The sequence below is a fragment of the Giraffa tippelskirchi genome, chromosome X (assembly GCF_054371585.1).
Source record: "Giraffa tippelskirchi isolate mGirTip1 chromosome X, T2T-mGirTip1v1.2.pri, whole genome shotgun sequence".
In the NCBI taxonomy this organism is placed as follows: domain Eukaryota; kingdom Metazoa; phylum Chordata; class Mammalia; order Artiodactyla; family Giraffidae; genus Giraffa; species Giraffa tippelskirchi.
This window is the reverse complement of record NC_137289.1, coordinates 90,361,199-90,385,122: the sequence shown is the minus strand read 5'-3', so window position 1 is coordinate 90,385,122 and position 23,924 is coordinate 90,361,199. Positions and strand designations below refer to the sequence as shown.

The following is a 23,924-nucleotide window of genomic DNA, read 5'->3' as shown; positions in this document are numbered from 1 at the left end:
CTGTTCTCAGAGCAACCCAGTCAGATAGACCATGTGATCCCTGCAGCAGGATCCTGGCTGATCCCCACCTGAGGCCCAGAAAGAGGAAGTGCTCAGTCTCCAGGGAGGGAGGATTTGGAACCCATGTCTTCTGACCCTCAGCCTTCCCTGTTTCCCCCAAACCACACCCAGCAGCCAAGGCGGCTGGGGCTGACTTGGCAGCTTCCCCACTGCAGAGGAACCTCTGCCCAGGCTGTAGTTCTGTTCCCATGGTAGAGGGAGGGACCTCTAGGGGAGGTGCCCGAGGATTTCCTGCCCTTTATCTGGGCTGGCCAAAGGCAGGCCTGTCTGAGGTGTGAGAGAGGCATTTGCAGCCAACTTTTCTGCTCCAGGCTGAAGTCAAGTCAGGTGGGAAGGGGCAGCAAGCTTGGGAAGCATCTTGCCCCAAACATATGGTCTGAGCAGCCCCCACCCGAGTAGTGTCTTCTAAATGAGACAAACAGAGAGGGTCATGTGGGAGAGGGGCCAGAGTGGAGTCGAAGCAAAACTCTCCCTGAAGTGTACACATGATGCCTGGGGCAGGAGAGTGTCACTGTGAGGAGTGGGGACTCTGGTATAATGCATCACTGGGTGACTTTAGGCAAATTCTGTAACCTCTGTGAGCTTTCATTTTGTCAGCTGTGAGATGGAGGTATGTACTTACCTCAGGAGTTGCTGCATATTAAATCCAATAGTATAAATAGCACTCTCACTGTTATTGTTGTTTAGTAGTATTTTCTTCTACCTTGTTACTGCTGTTTCTCACTGACTTGGAGACATGCTATGATCAAACCTGCCACCTCTCGGGCATAAGTCTGGACTTTTCTGTCAATTCAGATTCTGCCTCCTCCTGAAAAGCTCTTCCTGACTGTGCCTGCCTCCAGGGCTCCCTTCCTCGGGGCTCCTTTAGTGACATTTATGACTCTGTAAGAGACAATGATAACACCAAGAACAATAGTGAATTCTTCTCAATTCTTGACACATTTGAATTTACTTAGCTCCCATGCAATTCAGTAAAGTGGGTACTATAATCACCCCCATGTTATGTTTGAAGAAACTGAGTCAGGGAGAGGTTAAAATAAGAACTTCCCCAAGGTCATGTGGCTCGGGGGTGATGGAGCTGGGATCAGGACACAGGCAGTCTGAGTCCACCACCCACATCCTTAGCGACTGTGTCATGCTTTCCCCTTCCCTTTCCCAGATGCCTGCCTGGGAGGCAAGAGCTAAATCTCGAGTCTTCCACCCCTGCCTGACTGCTCCCCACACCCACCAGCAATCACTGACTCCTGTACATACAGTCCCCAGGTCCTTGCATGTTCCAGACCCCCCAGGGTTGACAGATGGAGAGGAGAGAAAACACTGAGGGCTGGGTATCCATGCTCTAAAGCAGAGCTGCACTGAGGTGGGGGAGGGTGTGCAGGAGGGAGTGGGGATTGTTCTGATGGTGGCAGGCTTGCCTGATTAGTACTTTCCAGCACTGAGGGTGGAGATCAGGCTGCTAGATGGCATCAGGAGAAGAGACATTTTAGTGAGCTATCTTCACAACCAGGTTGCATTATTTAGAATGTGTGGGTGGTTAGGGGCAGGTGGGTGGCTGGCTGGATTCACTTTTGTGAGCCCTCCAGTTGGCCTGGCACATGCTAAAATTGGGTATGTATGTGAGGGGCTTTTGTCTAGATGCTCTAGTCCTCCCTCTAGTGTTCCCACCTCAGGGCTCTCAGATGCTGCGAGCTTCCTTCCCTCAGGTTGTACCAGCTGCCAGCTCCATTACTTTTGAGCTCATTCTGTTACTTGCCTCCAAATGAGCTCCAGGGGGTGCTTCAAGGACAGTCCATCTTAGCCTCTGCCTCCTTGAGAAGGAAGGGCCTAGTACCAGCTTTGGCTAAGTACTCCAGGAGAGTTTAATGTTTGTTCAGTTTTCAGACCTTGGTGCCTACCATAGGGCCCAGTGCAGAGTAGGTGCTCAGGTAATATTGGTTGAATAAATACACAACCAAGGGGGAGTGGATTTGGAGGGGAGAGCCTGGGGATGCTGATGTGAGAACAGATCAACAGGAGGGCTGTGGGCATTTACTCAGTTTCCTGGTTTCATCTGTAGTCCAGTAGAAGCCATTTGACCTTTCAGGGGAGCCTGGCATGCTGCAGTCCATGGGGTCACAAAGAGTTGGACACGACTGAGCGACTGTACTGAACTGATGTTTCATAGCCTTAGTTTCCCCTTTTGTGCAGCAGGCCTGCCTTGGACAGGGCTGTTGTGGAGACCAAAGAGATACAGGATGATAAGGTGCTTCTCCACTACTGGGAGCTTGCTTCAGGTTAATGGTTCATACTGCAGAAAAACTGGTATATGTTTTTTTATGTCTATGGCCTAGATGATTTCTCCTGTTTAATGAGGATTCTAATGTAGTGGCTCTGACTCTGGAGCCAGACTGCCTCAATGTGGATCTTGGACCACCACTTCTTCACTGATGACCTTGGGAAATTACTCTGTAGCTGTGGGCTTCAGTTTTCTCATTGATCAAATAGAGATATTATCAGAGCACTAACTTCACAGGGTTGTTATAAAGGCTCAATAACATAAATCATATGAAAAGTACCTAATCTAATGCCTGGGACAATAATGATGACTTGTTGCCCTTTGGCTGCTATGATTATTATCTCATTTTATATTTGCAAATACCTCATGTTGTCAGTACTATGATTGTAATGCTATTTGACAGATGAGGACACTGAGGCATAGAGAAATAAAGTCTTATCCAGTATGATCTATATAAAGTCCTTAGCTCAGGGTCTGGCACATAGTAAGTAAATATTAGTGTCTATCATGAATTATTCTTAATACACAACATAATTACATTCAGTATCATAAAAATTGTTATCAATAATGATCACAGCCAGAGCTGAGAAGTAGCAGAGCTAGGACCAAAAGTCAGGTCTTCAGATCGCTAGCTTGTTACTCTTCCCACTCACCATACCGCAGAACCCGCATGCTCTGGAGTCCTAACACGGCCATCAGGCCACTCTTTGGGGTTTTCCCTTCCCTTCACCTCACCATGGCCTGAGCATACCCATCATCACCCCTGTCCCTACCGTCTCCTTTGTGCTCCTTGTCCCGGCCCTCCCTTTGGCCGCTGCTGGGCTCCAGGGCAGGCTTGTGTCTGTTGGCTTCCAGAGGAGAGCAGACCTGGCCTGAGGCGGCTACTTCTCTCAAGCCCATTTCCTTTCTGTCAGAGACAATTTTCTCTGAATCTCAGGGAGGGGCCAAGCTCCTTCAAGGCATTTCCTGCCCAGGAGTTTATATTTGGCCTCAGCAAGAGGAAAGGGAAGTTGGGTTTAGGAAGGGGGGTTGGGATGTAGAAGTGGTGGTACAGGGTCAAAACAGGTGAGCACCAACATTTTGCAGAACAGGAGAGCGAAGCAGGAGATGGCAGATGTCCCTTCTCTTAAGTAACTTTGCGTGCTCACAGGAGCTTGGGATGGGAGAGCTAAGTGCTCCATGAGGCAGAATGCCTCCACCCTCATGCAGAGTTTATCTTCCATTCTCACACCTTTGGTCCTTGGTTCCTGAATGTATGGTTTCTGCTCTGGGGCAAGGTGGGCTGCCAGTCAGCCAGTCTGCTGAGTTGCAGATGCGTGCTCAGTTCTGTGTCCTCACTGTGGAGATGCTAGAGGAGGGGGTGAAGTCGAAGGTTTGCACAATGTTTAGTTGGGAAACAGGACTATCTAGGTGTGGCCAGAACATGCAGTAGCCCACACCACATAGCACTGGGGAGACTGAGATACAAGGGACCCAATTGCTGGAGCTCCAGTGGAATGGGGGACACAGTTATGTGCTGTCAAGAAGGTAAAGGAAATATTCAGGGGGAGGCACTTAATTTAACTGGGTGGTAGGGAGTTGGTGAGAGATCAGGGAATGAAGTCTTCATGGAATAGGGTGTCTGACCTCCATCGTGATAAATAATAGGAATTTGCAGCTTCAAGTTAGGCTGGGTCTTGAGTGTGGAGGTGGAAATCAGTCTGATGTCTGCCCCAGCTGTGGGCAGTAGGGAGCCCATTAGGTTGCAGGCTAGGAGAGTGGCCACGTCAAAGCTGGGCTCTTGGGAGAAGAAGCTGGAAGGATGACCTGTTGAAAGGGGAGCCTGAAGGCTGGGAACTTGCAGGGCTGAAATAATCCAGGCATGAGAATCTGGAGCACGATTGGGCATGGGAAATCGTGACTGTTGGATGGAAAAATGGATAGAAGTTGGTGGCTAAATACACGAGCAGAGAGAAGACAGACCAGCCTGACTGGAGGTTTAAGCCTTAATGTTTGGTGCGTTTGGAGGCCGGAAAACAGGAGAGCTGAATTGGGAGGGAAAGATGGGTTTGTTCTTGGTCCCCACTGAGGGTTCTCTCTTGAGTCTCCCAGAAGAGAGCATGCCAGAGGAGGCTCCCCTCTTTACCGATCACACGTACTTCTGTTCTGGGTCTAGATTTTGGTGAGTGGCCATTGAAAGATAGGGAAACCGGCTTGCCCAAGGTCATCCGACAGGTTCCTAGTGGAGCTAAGATCAGAATGTAGTTCTTCTGACTTTGGATCCAGTACTCTTTCCACCCATACCACAGTGGAGGGCAGTTCCATCTGCCCCATACCAGATAGGCTGGCATCTCTTGCCTCCAGGCTGGGGACTGGAAGTGATGGAGTAGCACGTGGATTATTAAAACACCTGTCTTTCCTTGTCTCCCATGACCTTGTCAGAGCACCTGGGATGGGGTAGGGGACAGGATCCCCTGAGGGCAAGAAAGCTAATGGAGCCTCTGTGGCAGAGTAGGTGACAGCTTTGACCTTCACTTTCATAAGGAAGCCCTGTGCCAGGCAAAATGTCAGCTGTCTGCTTTGGCTCTGCTGCATCAAGTGCTTGCCTAGAAGACCACAGACTGGGCTGACTCTGGACCCGAATTCTCAAGCAGCCTCAGCAGGCCAGAAGTCTGGGTTAGCCACAGGGTCCTCATGGCCCTCCTCCACTTACGGCTGCATACTGCAGCTTGGGCTACAGCTTTGTGTATGTGTGTGGAGACAGAGCACAGTTGGAAATTCCTTGTATCACTTCCATATTTATAAAAACTCCAAAAATAAGAACTATCACCTCCCCTGGCTAACCCTGAAAGGGGTCCACAGTGTCCAGAGATAAGGGACCTACAGTGAACGTTGCATTCATTCTTCACCTCACTTCTCAGGACATCCCCAAGGTGGGCTGGGGCTGCCTGGAGGTGCTTGAGGCCCTCAGGTAATGTGGAAGGAAGCTGCTGTTCCTGGTCTCTTACACTTCAGGTCTGGAGTCAAGCTTGATTTTATTATGGGAGGTGTCCTGTGCATTGTAGGATGTTTAGTAGCATCCCTGGCCTCTACTCAGTAGATACTAGCAGCATCCTTCCCCAGTTGTGATGACCAAAAATGTCTCCCAACATTGCCCAAGGTCTCCTGCAGTGGATGGGTGGGGGGTTAAATTGTCGCTGGTTGAGAATCCCTGTGGCTCCGTGGCCGTGGCATGGACATGGAGTGTTAGAGAAGGCAGGCCGCACCTGTGAACCTGCCACTGGCCAGCAAGTAGATTTGGTGGCTTCATTTTGTTGCCACCCAGTCCCACAGTAGCTCCAGCTGAGACCAGGGCTCACATCCGAACAGGTGCAGCAGGGGCCCTGAGTTCTGCCCAGCCACCAGAGGCCAGTCAGTATCTAGCACTATCAAGCTTGGCCGCTTGACATCAGCAGTCCTTGCTGTGGCACCCCTCCTGCAACAGTTGGAATGTGGGATAAGAGCTATTTTGGTCTCAGTCTCCCTTTCCCTCTCCCCTGGAAGAATCTAGTTAGAGTTGTGATTCCAGCTAAGAGTGCGAGAGACAACCAGTACACCTGACCTCCCAGTGGACAGAGCATGGTAGACCCCGGCATGTCCGCTGCAAGGTCAGGAGGGGAAGTCTTGACAGTCCCGGCATCCACAACAACTCTTAGTCTTGGCCCTTGTGAAGGCCTTTCTCCATCATTCTCCCAGAGAGAGGTGCATATCTGGGTGGTCACCTGTTGCAGCACCTTTGCCAGGGTCAATGCAAATCCCACAGACCCCTTTGTGCAAATTCAAATGAAGTACTGCCTCGAGGCTGAATGGACACACTTCTCGTGGCCAAGGCCCCTTAGTGTAACCTTATGGGAGAGTGGAAGGAGCAGGTCATGAGCAATTGGGGTCAGCTGAGATCCAAGCCCTCTGCTGGAAGGCCAACACCTCTTCCTCAAGTGAGGTCCCTCTCTAGGAGTAGGGGTAGGCAGAGGAACTGAGAGCTGCATCAACCAAGAGAAATGATCTGAGAAGCTCTTTGCCGGGACTTGGCATTTCCCAGGTGCAACAGCAAGACGAGTGGTCGGTGGCCCCTCTGCCTACCTTGGCGACCAGCTTGCAATCACAGAGTCCACCCTGGAAACTTGAGTTATCACATAGATACCTGGGAACTTGGGCTTCACATAGACAGCAGGCTCCCAGGGCTTTCTTCACCCCTCTGAACATTGGCTCTTTCCTCTAGGCTCACTGGAAGTGGGAGACACCATGCTGAAACAAACCTTGTTTTGGAGATACCCATCCTGCGTTCACCCTGGAGAAGGAAATGGCAACCCACTCCAGTATTCTTGCCTGGAGAATTTCATGGACAAAGGAGCCTGGTGGGCTACAGTCTATGGGGTCACAAAGACTCAGACATGACTGACTGACTGTCACTCATCCTGCGTTGAGGGCCACGGGGGAGATGTCCTTCCAAATAGGCAGCTAAGTAAGAGAAACGAAACCAAGTTTATTGAAAGCTTCCTCATGGAATAAGTCAGCTAACTGAATAAATTGCCTTCACAGACACCTGCAGATGTCTATCACATGCATTCACATCACTGTTCGTTGGCCCGAAAGAGAGCACGGGCCAGTGATGAGAACAGGCCTGAGTGTAGCCTCTGGATAGAATCTTTCTGAAGACCTATGCTGTGGCTTTTTACCTGGTTATGTCTGTTTTGGGCAGTGGTTCTTGATCCTGGGTGTGCTTTCAAATCACCTGGAGAGCTCTCAAAAACAAAACAAAACTAACTCTATCCCCAGAGAGTCTGATTTAATTGTTCATGATTTAACTGGGCCTCAGGCACTGGCATTTTCAAGTTCCCCAGATTATAATGTGTAGCCCAAATCGAGAGGGGACTGCTCCAGTAGTAACAAGAATACTTTGATCTGAGCCTCTGTGACATCTACCCCTTTCTTGTCCTAGGCCCTGGATCTTGCCCAGTCCTGAGGCCTGAGCTGGATTTTGGGTTGGGAGGGAGCAGGCTGAACCAGGACTTGGGCAGCAGCTGTCTCACAGCCCACAGGGTAACTAAAAGGCATAAAGGGCTTGAGTTCCCCAACAGTGGTGTGAAGAGGGGCGGCTGGCAAGTGAAGAGAGTGGCTGGATGAGACCTGAGCTCTGGCAGCTTAGTTGCTGATTGTCTTTTCTTCTCCTAGCTCACTTTCTCACTTCTTTATACCTAGGACAGTCTGAACTGAACTTTAAAGACTCTGTGGATACAAAGTTCAAGTTGTCTTAATAAAAGCACCCCTCTCTAATGATAACTTTCATACAGCCTCTTTCAAAATCAGACAGAACCCAGCCAGATGCACACAGTAACCTCAGGTAGGCAGTAAAGTTGTTAGTCCCCAAATTGTAGATTTGGAAACCAAAGCTTAGAGAGTAAAGCAAGTTGCATATGATGATTTAGGCAGCAAGTGGGAGAGTCAGTTTGATTGGACAAAGTTTTTTCTCCAACTCAGTTATCATCTTTGGGTGTTATTGTATTTCCTCAGTGGGAAATAGTGCTGCCTTTTTCCTGAGTGCATAAACTCTTCCCTTGTTCATATAGAGTTTCTCTAAAACAGAAGCCCTGCTTTTCTCTTCATTGTATCCTTCTCTGTATAGAAAAATGTGCCATGCTAAGAGGATCCCTGGATGTGGCCTGTGGAAGTGTAGGTGTGGATACTGTCATTTACCCCTGAGACAGTACGCTGCTGCTGCTCGGTGATTTCTTCTTTGTCTTTCCCTCTGGGAGATCTGTGAACATGGCCCTGAGGCATGATTGACTCTGCAGCATTCTAGTATGTCCTCTCCCCCAACCCTTGAGGGGATCGGCTGGGCCCCTCCCCAGGGAATCTCGGCTTAAATCTTAGTGGAATCCAGCTTGTGCCAGCTGGATGCTGTCCTTGACCTGTCCTGGCATATTACCCCAGTCTTGGCCAGCAAAATGCCCTGCAGAATGCAGTAGTTAAAACTGTTGGAATTTGCACATCTGGACACAGGCAGGACCAGGGGCCACAGACATTCCTCCATCACTCGTCTCAGCCTGCCCAGTGTCACTCTTCCTGCCAGGCACATGAGGCAATCCTCGATCTGGGCTGCCTGGGCCCCAGCCTCGGGTAGACTGACTACTGCGGATGGGTGGTCACTCCTGGCCCCAGCCTGGACAGGCTAGGATTGGTGGGAAGGACAAAGCAAAGCACTTTAGCTCAGCCCTAAGACAAAAGTCCCTGACCACTCCATCTGGGAGGGAGCCTCAGGGCCTCTCTGGCCTCTGCTAGGTGGTCTATTGTCAGGAGCCAATGTCCCTGACATCCTGCCAGGTAATAAGCCATTATATTCTCTAGATTCCTGCCGGGAAGTGCTGCTGGGGATTCATTCAGACCCTGCTTCTAATTCCTTGGCTGCTTTGTCTTTTGGAATTATTGTGGCCTCTTTGATAATTCTGCCTCCTAATCTCACTTCCTTGAGCCATCTAGTTCCAATTCTGACAGAGATATAGATGCAGCCACTATCCAGGCCCAGAAAAGAATACTAGTTGGGTCTCTTTCTCCCATTTTCTCTTTTTCCTTGGGACCTTTCTGTCAGGGTTGGGTAGGAACTCTCTGCTGAATGCTCGGTACAATGTGCCAGTGCTTTTTATCTCTGGTATTTTATTTACTGTTCTCAATAGCTATTAGAGGTGGATTCTATTATTGTCATTTTACAGAAAAGAATACTGAGTCATAGAGAGGTTAAACAACTTGCCCAAAGTTAGAGAATTGGCTAGTCAGACTGCTTAGTTAGAGAGCAAGTGACTGACCAGGATTTGAAGTCAGACTTGTCACTCCACTAGATCAGAAGGGCAGAAAAAAGTTTGGGGACCTGGAGTTGGTTCCTTTGAATCTAAGCCCTTTGTTTATGTGGCATCTGAAGGCAGGTGCCATAATGCAATGGAAAGAGCACAGGACATGGAATTAAAAGATGGTAGTAATTTCAGTTGTGACACTTAATTCTGTGTGATTTGGTAAAGTCCCTTGGGCCATTTCCAGTATGTCCGTACTGTAGATTTTAAAAAATACTGATTTGGAGAGTCTTACCACAGATCAATTAAATCGGCTTCTGGGGGTGGGGCTCCCAGGGACTGGTATTTTTACAAAACTTCCTAGTTGATTCTAATGTGCGTCCAAGGGTGAAAATCCCTGAGCTATGTGATTTGTGCCAGTGCTTCCCAAACTCTAATGTGCATGCAGATCACCCAAGGACTTACTTAAATGTAGATTCTGTTTCAGAAAGTCTGGGATTCTGCCTTTCTAACAAGTTCCAAGGTGAAGCCGATGCCGCTAGTCCAATGATCACCCTTTGAATAGCAGGAAGCTAGAGGGCTCTAGAAGCTAGAGGGCTTGGAGAAGGAAATGGCAACCCACTCCAGTGTTCTTGCCTGGAGAGTCCCGGGGACGGGGGAGCCTGGTGGGCTGCCGTCTCTGGAGTCACACCGAGTCAGACACGACTGAAGCGACTTAGCAGCAGCAGCAGCAGAGGGCTCTAAGGGCTTCCCTGGTAGCTCAGCTGGTAAAGAATCTGCCTGCAATGCAGGAGACCCTGGTTCAGTTCCTTGGTCAGGAAGATCCTCTGGAGAAGGGCTAGGCTACCCACTCCAGTATTCTTGGGCTTCCCAGTGCGGGAGACCTGGATTCGATCCCAGGTTTGGGAAGATCCCCAGGAGGATGGCAACCCACTCCGGTATTCTTGCCTGGAGAATCCCCATGTACAGAGGAGCCTGGTGGGCTACAGTCCATAGGATCTCAGAGTCGGATGCGACTGAGCGACTAAAGCAGAGCACAGCACAGAGGGCTCTACGTACGAATGAAAAGCCTTGGCACCCACCTGAGTGAGCTGGTTCCCCTCCCACCAACCCTGGCCAGGGCTACTGCCAAGCATTAGGGGAGTGGGCAGACTTCCCCTCTCCCACGGGCCCTTGTGACTCAGGTGAAAGGTGCAGATGTGTAAGATCAGGACTTCATTCCTGCCATCTTCCACCTCCTCCAGGCTCAGGAAGGGCAACCAGATGCATCTCCCTCTGCCACCTCCTCCTTGTTCTGCCTCTAGCCATGAGTGACCAGGGGCTACAGTGGACTTCGAGGGTGTGTTCCTGACATGCAGACCTGATCCTGGAGGGTGGTCTCCTTGCCTGGGGTGGCCTTTTCCCAGGGGGGCTGGTAGGAGCAAGAGACAGAGAAGTGGCTGTGGCAGCTGTCCTACCAGCAAAACCATGTCCGTCAAATGCGGCCTAGGCTGGAGTGAAATTCCTTAGGGCTGTTCTCATTGTGTCCTCAGATCACCACTGACCTAGATATCCAGATCCTTTTCTGGTCTTGCATTGCCCTCTGCCAGAGGGGCTGAGGTACTGCTAGCTGGGCTCTGTGGGAGCAAACACTTTCCAGTACCTCTCAGAGGTCCTCGTGATTCCTAGATCTCTGTCGTAGGTTAGAAGGTTATGGTGACGTAAAACACGTGTGCACACAGATGCAGGTGTGGGTACAGACTGAGGTGCCTGAGGGGGAGTGTATCCAGGTGCATGATCCCACACTGATCTGTGTGGATCATGGACATGAGCAAACTTGGCTACAGTTACTTGCAGAGACAGATACTGGGACAGCAGCAGCCAATGCACACGCTCTCAGAAATGCAGAGTGTTCATCCCCACCCCTGCCCTGTTGGCCCATTAAGCCCTCAGGGGCTCCAGAAGCTGCAGAGCCTTTTCTTCCCTGCAACAGCTCCTCATTAGTGACCCTTGCAGAGCCTGTCTTTTTCCGACCAACTTCCACCTTCCCGCATTCTTCCTTCCCTTGTCTACCCACCTAGCATCTCTGAAATACCATTGTGTCCTTTATCTTATGATTCCTAGCTGCCAGAATCTCATCTTGGATTTCCCTGTGGGAGAGCACTGGGGAGAGAGCTCATCCTGTCTTGGAAAATCCCCGCCAGTCTCCTTGGAGGCTCCTGGTTATAGTCTCTAAGGAAGTGAAAGAAATGTAGGGGCAGGACTCCATGGGCAGAGCAGCTCTGCAGAGGCAGCAGCCTCTCTGTGGCTCCAACATCAATGACAGCTCCCATGGTCCCAGCCCCACTGCTCCCTGGCACCATGGGTGGGGAACTGGGCAGTCCCAGGGTTCTGCTGCAGATACTCAGCCTGCCATGGCCAGCAGGGCCGCCACTGTGGCTTTAGTCCACCTGCAAGTCTCCACTGAGGCTATCAGGGGTACCCCACCCTGTGCCAGGCACTCCCAGGGCAGAGTTGGGAGGCTAACCCAGCCATTGCCCTCCAAGACTCCCATAAGCCAGCACTGTCAGCTGGACAGTCAGCATTGGGTTGTGCCACAAAGAGGCCAAGCCATGGGGGAGGGCTGGAGCAATCCGGGGAAGCCCCACGGGGATGGAGGCATCCCCACCTGGACCTCGGTGATGGGGGAGGAAGAGCTGCCATGTTAGAAGGGGTCAGAACCTTGAGCAGGAGTCACATTGAGCTTGGACTCTGGCCTCTGCACTATTGCCTTATTGTGTGAGACTTGTAGATGAGCCCTTCCTTGCTGAACCTGTTTGGATATATGTAAAATGAGCATATTAAAATCTGCACAACTTATGGTGTGTGTTAAATGAGATTTGTTATCAGAATGCTGGGGAATGTTAGATATGATGATGGAAGACAGAATAACGCTGTCGAACATTTTATATCCCTAGCTGGACCTGGGCTGTGGAAGGGAGTGCCTCCCCAGTGGTGGGGGAAGGAGAGGATGAAGACACAGTGGTGGTTTCTTCCCCTGGCAGTATTCCTTGACCCCAGATGTTCCTTGGAGTTGTTGCTGGTGGTGGTCCTATTCTTGGGCAGAGAATACGGTGTGAGAGAGGTGTCCCACCACATCCAGGGAGTAGGGTTTGGGAGCAGAGGGGAAATCCTAGCTGTGACGAGTGAATGTGCCAGCCCCTTCATGCTTCTGTTGTCACTTCCAGGTCACCAGAGCTATAGGTAGCTCCCTACTGGAGGTTCAAGGGTGTGCATACCCAGGGTGGCTTGCCGCCAGTACATGCTAACCTTCTTCCTCTGCCTGTCTCTCTTCCTCTCATCTGTTTTAGAAGCTGAGGCCGAAAAAGCATGCAGGTGGCTCCGAGCAACAGGATTCCCTAAGTATGCTCAGCTTTTTGAAGGTAAGGTCACTCAGTGGTTCCCCCTGCCCCACCCCAGAGTTGCCTTATCCCTCCATTTTTCAGTTGGAACATGGGGCCCATAAGATTTTTTTTCTCCCACCACACAAGAAGCTGTTTATCCTGGCCTGCTCCCATAGTTACAACCTCTGTCCTGTCTTTTCTCCTGCCTGCTCATCAGCTCTCACAAATTCTGGGGTCTCCCACATGTTAAAGCATCTTGCCTCAAGCAGGGCCGCTGCACTGCACAGCTCCCAAGGACGGGATTTATGTAGACGTAACATGGAGGGTGCACTCTGGCAGCCCTGCTTTCATCTCCCCTCCCCATGGCCTTATTTCTCTGCTTTCCTTCATTTTTCTGTTTTTCTCTAGAGTTGTTCATACTTGCTGTTTCCATTTCTTCCCACATCCCCACTTGTACCTTGGCTTCATCCCCACCTTGCTAACAAAACAGTCCTTGTCAAGTTCACCAGGGACCTATATGTGGTCAAATTCAGTGGTCACTTCTCAGACCTGACTTAATCTCTCAGTAGCATTCAGTGCAGTTGGCCCCTCCAGCTTCTGGACTGCCCTCTTCTCCCAGCTTTCTGGCAGCCACTCTCAGTCTCCTTTGCCGACTCAGCTTCCTCTAGCTGCTCCTCATTGTTAGAGTGTCCCAGGGCTCTCTGTCCTAGCCCTTCTTCTCTCTGGGCATTTATCTCTGAGGAGATCCTTTTCTGAGCACCATGTATATTCTGATGACTCCCCAATGTCTCTCTGTCCAGACCTTAGGCCCAAACTCCAGATTCATCTCTTCAACTCTCAATTCAGTATCTTTGCTCAGCTGTCTGACAGACGTCTCAGATGTTACCACCTGATGGCGCCACCACCACTTAAGCCCCACATCCTGGCATCATCCTCTGGTTCTCTTTTCCTTTGTGCCTGTATCTAACCCTTCAGCAAGACCCTGCTCCCTCCAGCCTATATTGTGAATCAATCTACTTCATACCACCTTAACTGTCACATCGGTGTGATCTGCTTGCCCAGCCTAGTGCTACAGCCTCCTTTCTATACTCCATCCACTACTCTGATGTTCAGCAGCTAGAGAGACCCAGGGAGTGCAGGCCTGACCACAGTATACCCTACTTCACTCTGTTGCTCCTCCGTGGGCTTCACGGCACACCCAAAATGAAGTGAGCGGCAGCGGTTTGTTCCAGCCAACGAAACTGCATCACCTAGCTTTCACATGCTTCTCTCCGCTTTGCTCACTATTCTCTGGGCTCCTTTCTACCACTTGCCCACACCAGACTCTCGCTCTCCTTGGAGCCTTAGTTTTGGTCCTGCTGGAGACTTTCTCCCAGACTCTTTGCCCAGTTGGCCCCTTCTTGCTCTTCAGGGCTCAGCTCAGAAGTTACTGCCTTAGTAAGGCCTCTCTTTACCCCGTCATCCTGGCTCATGTCTTTGCTAACATTTGTAACAGCATAGTTTGTTTCTCTCACATACTGTTCACCATCTGTTGCCCCTGTGAGAGCACAAACTCCATGAAAGCTTGGATCATTTTTGTCTCATTTGCTGTTGTGTCCCCAGTGCCTAGCAGAAAGTTGGTGCTCAATTAACATTTGTAAATGAGTTCATGGGCTTGTTTTACCAGTAGGCAGAGAGGTGTGAAATTTTGCGGGTTTTCTCTCTTCTTCTTCCACTCCTTCCTCTCTCCCTTTCCCTTCTCAAACCCCAGGGAGTAGGTGCTCTTGCTCTGAGCAGAAGGGAAAGGGAGCTGTTGTTTGACTGCACAGTGTCCTTGTTCTTTCCTTGGTCCCCACGGTTCACCTTGGGGCAGAGAGGAGGTCCCCTGTCTTGAGCAGCCTCCCCCATGGACCTGCCTCACTGACTGATGGGTCCTCTTGTCCAGCTCGACCTTTCTGTCTTCTCCTTGACCTTCCCCCTATGGCCAACCGTGAGCTCCCTGGGTCCCTCCTTCACTGCAGCCTTTCTCCTCCTCCTCAGCTCTCGCCTGCCTGCCTCCCCGCTGCCTGGGCCCCCTTCTCACTGCAGGGTCCCTGGCACTGAGTTTCTAACCTGCTGCCCTCGACTCATCTCTGCTTTTCTCTGCCATACAGAAGGTTTGTTTCCTGTGGATATTGGCTCTGTGAAGAAGGACCACGGTTTTCTGGACGAGGACTCTTTGGGGGCCCTGTGCAGGTAGGGGGGCTAAGGGCTAGGCCTGGGAGATCATGGGCCTGGCCTGGGGCTTCCTCATGGGAAAAAAGCCATCCTTGTCCCGCCTGACAGAGTAACCTGCCTATTAACAAAGCTCATCTGCTGCTCTCTTGCTCTTCACTCTTCACTCTGTCTCTGTGCCTGTGATATCCTCACTGCCCATCCCCAGGCACTAGAAAGCCACGGTCTTTGGCCTTTTTTCTCTTCAGTTAGAGCCTCCAAACATTCCTCTGATTTGTCCCCCTCTACTTTTTGAGGCCAGACCACGACTTCTTGGATCCATCCTTCTAACTGGCCTTCCTGTCTTCCATCTCTGCATTCCCCTCCTTGCTCTGATCCAACCCCACAAGAGCCACCAGAGTCAGCTTCCCAGTGAGTGCTCCTCTGCTTGAAATATGTCGCTGTCTGCAAAAAGAAGTCTAAAGCTTTTTTAGCATGACACCAGAGGCCTTTTGCAACATGGCTCTGACCAACCTTATCAACCTCAGTCCTCCCCTCACACATGCACTGGTCTGTTTACTGACCATTTCCCTCTCTACCTTGTCACAGGCTTTGGTTGAAGACTGGGATAGGAGTCTCTATCTCTCTCTCGATCCAAATCCCATTTCTGTTCTCTAGCAAGACTTCTCTCTGACTGCACCCCTCTGCCTTCATGGAAGTTGCTCGTCCCACCTTCTGTGTGCCGTCTATGCCTTCTGTCTACTCTGTTCTTGAATGTGTCCCATCTCTGTAGTGGTTGGGTTTTTTTTGTCTCACATCTATGAGTTCCTAGAAGACAAGAGCCCATAATCTCTGCAGCATCATGTCTAGCACTGAAACCTTCATGAACACAGGGACTTGGAAGATGTTTTGATGTCTTGAGCACATGAAGCAGTGGACGGTATCTTCCTAGTATCTAGGCTAGTCCCTGAAGGCTCAGTGGCTTGTGACCCTTGGGTGAACCCTGCTTTGTTTTACTTGCAGGAGGCTGATGACCTTGAACAGTTGTGCCTCGATGAAACTGGAGGTTCATTTTCAATGCAAGCAGGTGAGTTAGGGCAAAGATAGGGTCTGTGGTCTTGTGGCACCATGGGGAACCCAGGACATATGCAAACCACTTATGAAACTAGTTCCAGTGTCCTAGGAGTCTGGGCTGTCCGGGGTGGTGCCTTGCTCCAGCTTGGGAGTAGGATATAGGGGGCTTTATGAGGCTGCTGGGTTTCGGCTAGCCTGGTCTCAACGTTGGGGTATGAGAAGAAGTACCCTGACCCATAGCGTCACTCAGCCTTATCAGCCCACCACTCCCTCTTGGATTTTCTAATAACCTGACCTAGTGATGGCCATCCCTCGGGGAAGTGCATCTGCCTACATGCCTTCTCTGTGATGGCAAAAATTCTTTGACTGGGGGGCAGAGACAGAATAATGTGATGGAAAATCATGGCCTATATGATCTTAGAAGATCTTAGAAGTCAGGATGTCCAATCTCACTTCACGAAGTCTTACTACACTAAGCCTCATTTTCTCCATCTCTACTATGAATTGAGGGCAGCATTAATATCCTCCAAAAACCTTTCTGACTCTGCTAGTCTGGGATTGCAGAAACTAAGATGGCTCTAGGTCTGCATGTAGCCCTGGAAGGTGGGGGAATGAACCTATCCTTCCCTGGGGTCAGACTTTCTGGGTTTTCTCTGGAGCTTTTTCCACCAGAGTCGTGCCATCAGCAAGTTGCCAGGGAAACGGGAGACCTTGGGCTCCTAACCCCAGCTCTGCACTGACTTTTCAGTGACTTTGGACAAGCCTCTTCTCCTCTCTGGTCCTCAGTTTCCCCACTTTGCAAGGTAGAAAACTAGAAAATGTAAAATATCCTTTCTAGCTCTGGCATTCTGGGATTCTTATCTAAGACTATAGCCTCAAGACTTGCTGGGAGGCTGGTGAGGACAGGATGTCAGGATGCTTGGATTCCAGCCTTGCTGTGTCACTCACTTGAAAGTGAAATTGTTAGTCCCTCAGTCATGTCTGACTCTTTGCAACCCCATGGACTATAGCCCTCCAAGCTTCTCTATCCATGGAATTCTCCAGGCAAGAATACTGGAGTGGGTTGCCACACCCTTCTCCAGAGGATCGTCCTATAACATTGTATGACCTTGGGCAAGCAGCTTCTCATTTGTTTGGGTTTCCCTGTCTGTAAAATGGATAGGGATTTGATTGATCAGATGACCACTACCCTCCATCCAGGCTTTCTCCATGACTCCTGGCTTCTTCCGGAACTCTCAGAGTCAGTTCCCACTCTGAGGATGTGTTCTCAGTCAGAGAGCAGGGCCCTTTGCCCCCAAATCCCCAAAGAGTTTGGAGGCAGAGAGTGGAGCCCAAGAAAGGGCTTGTGGACTGGCCACCTGTGACCCTACCCTGTGATGCCCTTCTCAGAATGAAGACTCAGAGGAGGAAGAGCACTGTACCATCAGCAACCACTGGACCTTTGAGCGAGAAAGTAAGCAGTGGTCTCGCATGGGTTCCTCTGACTTCTTGGCCCCACCGAGCTCTGGCCTGCCAGTGACCTCTAGCTGTGAGGGCATCCTCACAGAGCTTAGTGCCACCTCCCTGCCTGCCATCACTGTGAGCCTACCACGTGAGCCAGCGGATCTGCCCTTGCTAGGCCATTCTTCCAGCCCAAGTCACTGGCCCTTCCTCAGCCCCACTCGGGGCCAGAAGGGCCCCCAGGACAAAACCAAGAAGCACCGTTCCCAGAGCTTCCTCAAGCACCTTGAGTCTCTGAGGTGGAAGGAAAAGGGTGGAGGCCGGCAAGCAGTTCTGGAGCACAGCTCAGTCACCTCAGAGAAGGTTGCCAAAGCCTCCTCTTTCCGAAGTCGCCATGGCTTCCTGTATCGGGCCAAGAAGCAGGCGGCCACCTCAGCCAGTGGCAGTGGTGCTGAGACTCAGAGGGCCTGGGAGGCCTGGCCTGTGGCCACGTTCCAGCATCCTCAGCAGGCACACCAGGGTGATTGCCTGGTGCATGTGCCCAGAGACCACAAACCCGGCACATTCCCTCGCTCCTTGTCCATTGAGAGCCTGTGCCCTGAGGATGGACACCGCCTGGCAGACTGGCAGCCAGGTAGGCACTGGGGCTATGAAGGGCGCCGGGGCTCCTGTGGCTCCACAGGCAGCCATGCCAGCATCTATGACAACATGCCGGAGCTGTATCCAGCTGAGCCTGTACTGGCTGGGGCCGAGGCTGAAGAGGAGGAGGAGGAAGGTGGGGACAGCTACGCTCACCTGGATGACATCCTCCAGCACATGTGGGGGTTGCAGCAGCGGGTAGAGCTCTGGTCTCAGACCATGTGCCCAGACCTGGGGCCTGGAGATAAGGAAGAAGAAGAGGAGGAGGAAGTAGAGGAGGAGGCCACTTCAACAGTAGAAATAGCCACCGATGGAGTGGAAGGCCAGACCAGTGAGGCTCGGACCCAAGGAGAGGCTCCAGCCCTCAGGGAGTCCCTAGCGCTGGGCCAGGTGGATGTGCAGCTTGGAGTCCTGGCTCAGCCTCAGACCCCCGCCAAGGCTGAGTTCCTGGCACAGGCAGAGGCTGGGGCCCCGGGCTTTGCCCAGGATCATGAGGAGGAGACACATTCAGGGGGGGAACCAACCTCTTCCTCCAGCCTGTCTGTGGAAGAAGGACACTTTTCCAACACTCTGGCCTCCTCCAGTGAGCTGGATAGTAGCGGGACCTCCACGCACGAGGCTGAGGCTACAGGGTCCCTGACTGGACTCCAGACATCAGTACCCTGTGAGCGACGAGATTCAGGTGTCGGTGCCTCACTTACCAGACCCTGCAGGTGGGAGTTCAGGGTAAGGGTGGGGCAGGGCTTCTGTTGTCTCTCTCTTTCTCCCTTCTCCTCCCCCTTCTCTCATCTCTTCCCTCACCCTTTTTCTCCCCTCTCTTCCTTACCCCCTCCTCCATATCCCCCCTTCCCGCTGCCAATTTTTTAGTCACAAGGCGCAGGGGAAAGTTCTTAGGGGCTGAGTGATTGCCTGCCAGCAGCCAGTCCCAGAAGAGAAAGAGAAAGAGTATGGGACTCAGGAATCTAGAATGTAAGCTTTAGGACCTGCCTCTGCTACGGCCTGTGCAAACTGTAGCTCCTTTTGGGTTTTAGTTAGCTCATGTGTAAATCAAGAGCGTTGCAGGAGATGGTCTGTAACCCCCAGCTTCACTATTCTGGGTTTCTCAGAGCATCCCCTCCCCTGCAGTCTTGAATGGAAGAGGGGCTCATACTGCTTGCTGGCACTAGATGGGCCTGATCTCTGTACCACCCTCCCTGACAACATCTTGGCCTCTGGGCAGCCCTGGAAATCAAGACTAAGCTTCTTCCACCCTGGAGCCCCGCAGCAGTGCTGACAGTGGTCCCATCTCTTTGTATATTTTTTTCTTTGGTGGGCGGGGGAGGAAAAGGATCAGAAGAACACAACTTTTCCTAAGGTTTGCTGAAATCTGCTCCTCCAGCCTTCTCTACCCCCTCGCCCCCCACTAGGAAGCTCCGTTGGCACAGCTTTCAGAACTCTCACCGGCCCAGCCTCAACTCAGAGTCGCTGGAGATCAACCGGCAGTTTGCCAGCCAGATCCACCTCCTGCACAAGGGCTCACTGCTGCGGCTCACCACCTTCATGGAGAAGTACACCATCCCCCACAAACAGGGCTGGGCCTGGTGAGTCCTCCTGGGCCAGAGTGGGCACTGAGCTGCTTATCCAGGTCCTAGATTCCCCCCGCCCCACTCCAGGTTCCTGGGAGGGTCACCTTCAGAAGGTGGGTCAGGCAGGCGGAGCCCCTATGTCAGTGGACTGGTGGGATGTGCTGGGAAACTGGAGAGGCCAGCATGACTCCAGGTGCCTTATGTATGTCTGTGGGAGATGCACATGGGATTTACATGAGTGTGAGCCATGAATGAGGAAGGAGTGAAAGGGGGCCCCAGGCCCTCCAGCTATACCTCTTCTATCCCAGTTTCCATGCTGCCACCAAGGAGATTGTCCCGAAATGCAGCTTTGGTGGTCATTTTCCTGACAAAACCCTCCTGTGGCTCCCTATTGTCAAAGAATAAGGTCCAGTTTCCTTCCCATCATGATCCTTTCACATTCTGACCCTGCCTCATCTGTCAGGGTCTTTACCCTACCATACCCAAACAACACCACCATTCAGGCCAGCAGACCAGTCACCCTTCTCTGAATGTAGAATCTGGTTCCTGCCTCTTTACCTGTGGCCATGCTCTTCTCTCTGCCTGGAATGTCTTTTTTTCCCATTTCTCCTCTGGGACAATGCCTACCTATCCCTCAAGAACTGGCTGAATTTCTACCTTCCCTCTGAAGCCTTCTCTGACCTGCTAGGTACAGTTCCCCTGCCTTGTGGGTCTTCCTTTAAGTTCTTGGCTCACTTCTGGCCAGGTGTATTGTCACTGCCTGTCAATGCAGTCGTCTCCTTGACCAGACTGAGAGCTCCCCGTGTTCCTCTGGGACTCCCTAGGACTGGGCCTAGAGTGGGTGCTCGATGAACGTTGACTCTGGGCAGATGGTATGTTTCTTACCCCACCTGAGTCCCCAAGACTGGAGACAGAGTCTCCAAGCTGTGTCTGGGCTTACCCTGTCCCCATTCCTGATCTTTTTTCTCTCCCTTGAATAGGTCAGTCCCCAAGTTCATGAAGAGGAACAAGACACCAGACTACCGGGGCCAGCAGGTATTTGGGGTGCCGCCCCTCATTCATGTGCAGCGCACAGGCCAGCCACTGCCCCAGAGCATTCAGCAAGCCATGCGCTACCTGCGTAGCCAGTGCCTGGACCAGGTGAGGCCTTCCAGGGAGCATGGGGAGAGATGGCAATGGGAAAGAAGTCCAAGGCTGAGGGATCAGGGAGGGGAGCCACTCTGGCCTTCCCCCTGGGTCGGGCTGGCCCAACGGAGACTTTTCCTGTACTCATGAAGGCCAAAGAAGGATGGACTCAAGCTCCCTTTCACCTGGCTCTGTGCCAGCGTTTTTTCTCACCCAAGTGCAGTAGTCCCCATCTACCAGGAGCCTGCCTTAGCCTAAGACCTCGTTTTTCTACTCATCTCTCCTAAGGCCATCTCTCTCCTTGGACCCAAAGCTATAAAAACCCATCTCTTTGGTTTTTCCACTTCTCTCCTACCCTGCCTAGCAGGAAGCTTTCCAGGCTTGGGGGTCTCTGTGGTGGCCCACACTCCTGACACCCAGTCTATGGCTGGCCTCACAGTCTCCTTCCCTCCCCTGCATGGGCCAGGTGGGCATCTTCCGCAAGTCTGGGGTGAAGTCCAGGATCCAGAACCTGCGTCAAATGAATGAGACCTCCCCTGACAACGTCTGCTATGAGGGCCAGTCGGCCTATGATGTGGCTGACTTACTGAAGCAGTATTTTCGGGACCTGCCTGAGCCCATCTTCACCAGCAAGCTTACTACCACTTTCCTGCAGATCTACCAGCGTGAGTCACCCACCTATCCCCAGTCACTTGCCAGGTTCTCAGCCTTCCTGAATCCTAGGGTTTGTGGAAGATAAACCTTGTGCAGGCAAGTACAGCCATGCCCATGAGCTCAGTGAAAGATTTTCTATGCCGAGTTGTAAGGTTGTTAAAGACCACATTCTATTCCCCAAACCCATTATATGGAAGGATAGACTGAGGTCCTGAAGAAAGGCAAGAACTTCCACAAGGGTACACTTCACATTAGAGCCAGGCTTGATCTAGCACCCAGAGAACCCCCCAGAGTCCACCTTCCCCCTCACCAATTTCACCTTGGGACTGCTGTGCCTTCTGCATTCCTGGAATGCAGAGGCTCTTGGGGAATAAGGAAGCCCTTCTGTCATGCCTTCCTCACAGTCCTCCCCAAGGATCAATGGTTGGCAGCCACACAAGCCGCCACCTTGCTGCTCCCCGATGAGAACCGAGAGGTACTACAGACCCTGCTCTATTTCCTAAGTGACATTGCCTCTGCTGAGGAGAACCAGATGACGGCCGGTAACTTGGCAGTGTGCCTGGCACCTTCTATCTTCCACCTCAACGTCTCCAAGAAGGATAACCCCTCACCCAGGTGAAACGGCAGGGCATGGCAGGGAGGGTTTGGGGCTCATTGGCTTTTTGGCCCTGGTTGGCTGGCTCTGCAGTTCCCAGGTATCACCACAAGGGGTCAGTCTGACTCTTCAGGGGCCTGGGGCTGATTGCATGCTGTGAAGCAGGGGCTTGGAAAGGGCCACAGATTGTTTTGTATTCAGGACTGGCAAGCAGGCTTCTGGGGAGCTTGTCTTGTGCCCTTGTGCCATCGTCTCTTCCTGGCCCTTCCCTCCAGGATCAAGAGCAAACGCAGCCTAGTTGGCCGGCCAGGCCCTAGGGACTTGAGTGAGAACATGGCTGCCACCCAGGGCCTATCACACATGATCAGTGACTGCAAGAAACTTTTCCAGGTGAGTCACTCTAGGCTATGGTGCCTACTTCCCTGACCCAGTAGAACCAACATACCTGACCTTTGCACCCTAAATCAGGGATAGGGCCGATCTTGACTACATATGCCTCAATCTCCTACTTTCACCTCTTCCCGTGCAATTTTTCATCTACCACCCCGCAGCAGCCAGACCTCTGCTCCCTTAAAAAGAACCTGGCAGACCCCACAGGCTCTAGGACTGGGGGTCCCTGACCCTCTGCCACTCCCCAGGGCCCCCAACCCAGTCTGTGTATGCTCTCCCAGGTGCCCCAAGACATGGTGCTGCAACTGTGTGGCTCCTACAGTGAGGCTGAACTCAGCCCTCCGGGCCCAGCCCTGGCTGAACTGCGGCAGGCCCGGGCTGCTGGTATAAGCCTGAGCCTCTATATGGAAGAGAGCATCCAAGAGCTGCTGCACAATGCTGCTGAGCGCTTCAAGGGCTGGATGAGCATGCCAGGTCCCCAGCACACGGAGCTGGCTTGCAAGAAGGTGAGGACATTGCTGCCCAGGCTGGCCATGGGACCGGGAGGGGGCAGAGCACATGCTGTGTGCAAGGATCGCCAAGGAAGGAGCTGCCCCGCCTCTCACTGTGCTTCTGCATGGAGAATGGAGAATGGCAGGCAGCAGAGCAAGCACCGTAATGAAGTGAGAAGCAAATGAGACCAGGGCTCTGTCTTGGGGAGCACCTGCTGGCATTACCTTCCTGAAGGCCTGCTCCAGACAGGTCACTACTTTTAGAGCCTCACTCCCATCCCTCCCTGCACGGCAGTCATGCTGAGCTCCTTACATTTCCAACTTTGTGCTTCTTGCCACTGCTTTTCTTCTGCCGGGACGGACCTGCCCCAAGCATTATAATTCCCCAGCCATTTTCAGCCCCAACTTGATATGCCCCCTCCTCCATTCAAAGGCTCCAGTCATACCCCAGGCTGGAAGTGACTTCTCTCTGCCCTTCTTGACATGAGCCATGTTCTTTCTCCAATTCTGATTACAAGTAAGGCCACAAGTCCGAGGTTTGCCATAGTCATAGTAAAAACCCCCTCACAGGATCGGGGTAAGAGGCTTGTACAGGGCCTGGCACATGCAAAAGGCACCAGGAGTGGCAGCTTTTGTTGCTTTGCATGTGCTCCACTGTCCACGCTAGGTGGGGGAGTTCGTTGAGGATGACCACCATCTTCGGTTCCAGAAATTCCAAGCACTGTGCCCATTGCTTGGTAGAGCCTGGTAGGCCTTGGAGAATATGTGTCCCGTCATCTTTTTGTGCTCTTGAGCAGGCAGAGGAGCAGAAATCTGGAAAGGAGAAAGAGGACAGGAAACACAGGGCTGGTCTGTCTGGATCTGGCTGGGGTTAGCGGAGTAGCCCTGCAGCCTTCCCTTGCTGGGGCCTGGAGTGAGGGCAGGCCGGTGCCCAGGGGCGGAGTGGGAGTTCTCCAGCCCTGACATCTGCCCCTGTCCCCACTTTTGTGGCTCACAGGCACCAGACGGGCACCCGCTGCGTGTGTGGAAGGCATCCACAGAAGTGGCGGCCCCACCAGCCGTGGTGCTACACCGTGTCCTGCGGGAGAGGGCCCTCTGGGATGAGGATCTTCTGCGGGCCCAGGTGTTGGAAGCCCTGATGCCGGGTGTGGAGCTGTACCACTACGTCACTGACAGCATGGCACCCCATCCCTGCCGCGACTTTGTGGTGCTCCGGTGAGGGGCTTGAGCTGTCACCCTTCTGTGCTTGGGGGACTGGGGAGGTGGGGAGGAAACCGATGCC

General features: G+C 52.2%; 1 protein-coding gene across 1 annotated transcript in view; it reads left to right on the top strand.

The window, feature by feature from the left end:
• The window catches only part of STARD8 (StAR related lipid transfer domain containing 8), a 32,117-nt gene that overhangs the window by 6,276 nt on the left and 1,917 nt on the right, over positions 1–23,924 (top strand). Inside the window, exons 2-12 of the mRNA XM_081564211.1 lie at positions 12,465–12,536; positions 14,630–14,711; positions 15,693–15,756; positions 17,133–18,535; positions 19,229–19,402; positions 20,368–20,527; positions 20,979–21,177; positions 21,571–21,781; positions 22,037–22,151; positions 22,433–22,657; positions 23,640–23,857. Coding sequence (XP_081420337.1) covers positions 15,700–15,756; positions 17,133–18,535; positions 19,229–19,402; positions 20,368–20,527; positions 20,979–21,177; positions 21,571–21,781; positions 22,037–22,151; positions 22,433–22,657; positions 23,640–23,857 — 2,762 coding nt within the window. The 5' untranslated portion in view covers positions 12,465–12,536; positions 14,630–14,711; positions 15,693–15,699. The remainder of the gene's footprint in view (positions 1–12,464; positions 12,537–14,629; positions 14,712–15,692; positions 15,757–17,132; positions 18,536–19,228; positions 19,403–20,367; positions 20,528–20,978; positions 21,178–21,570; positions 21,782–22,036; positions 22,152–22,432; positions 22,658–23,639; positions 23,858–23,924) is intronic.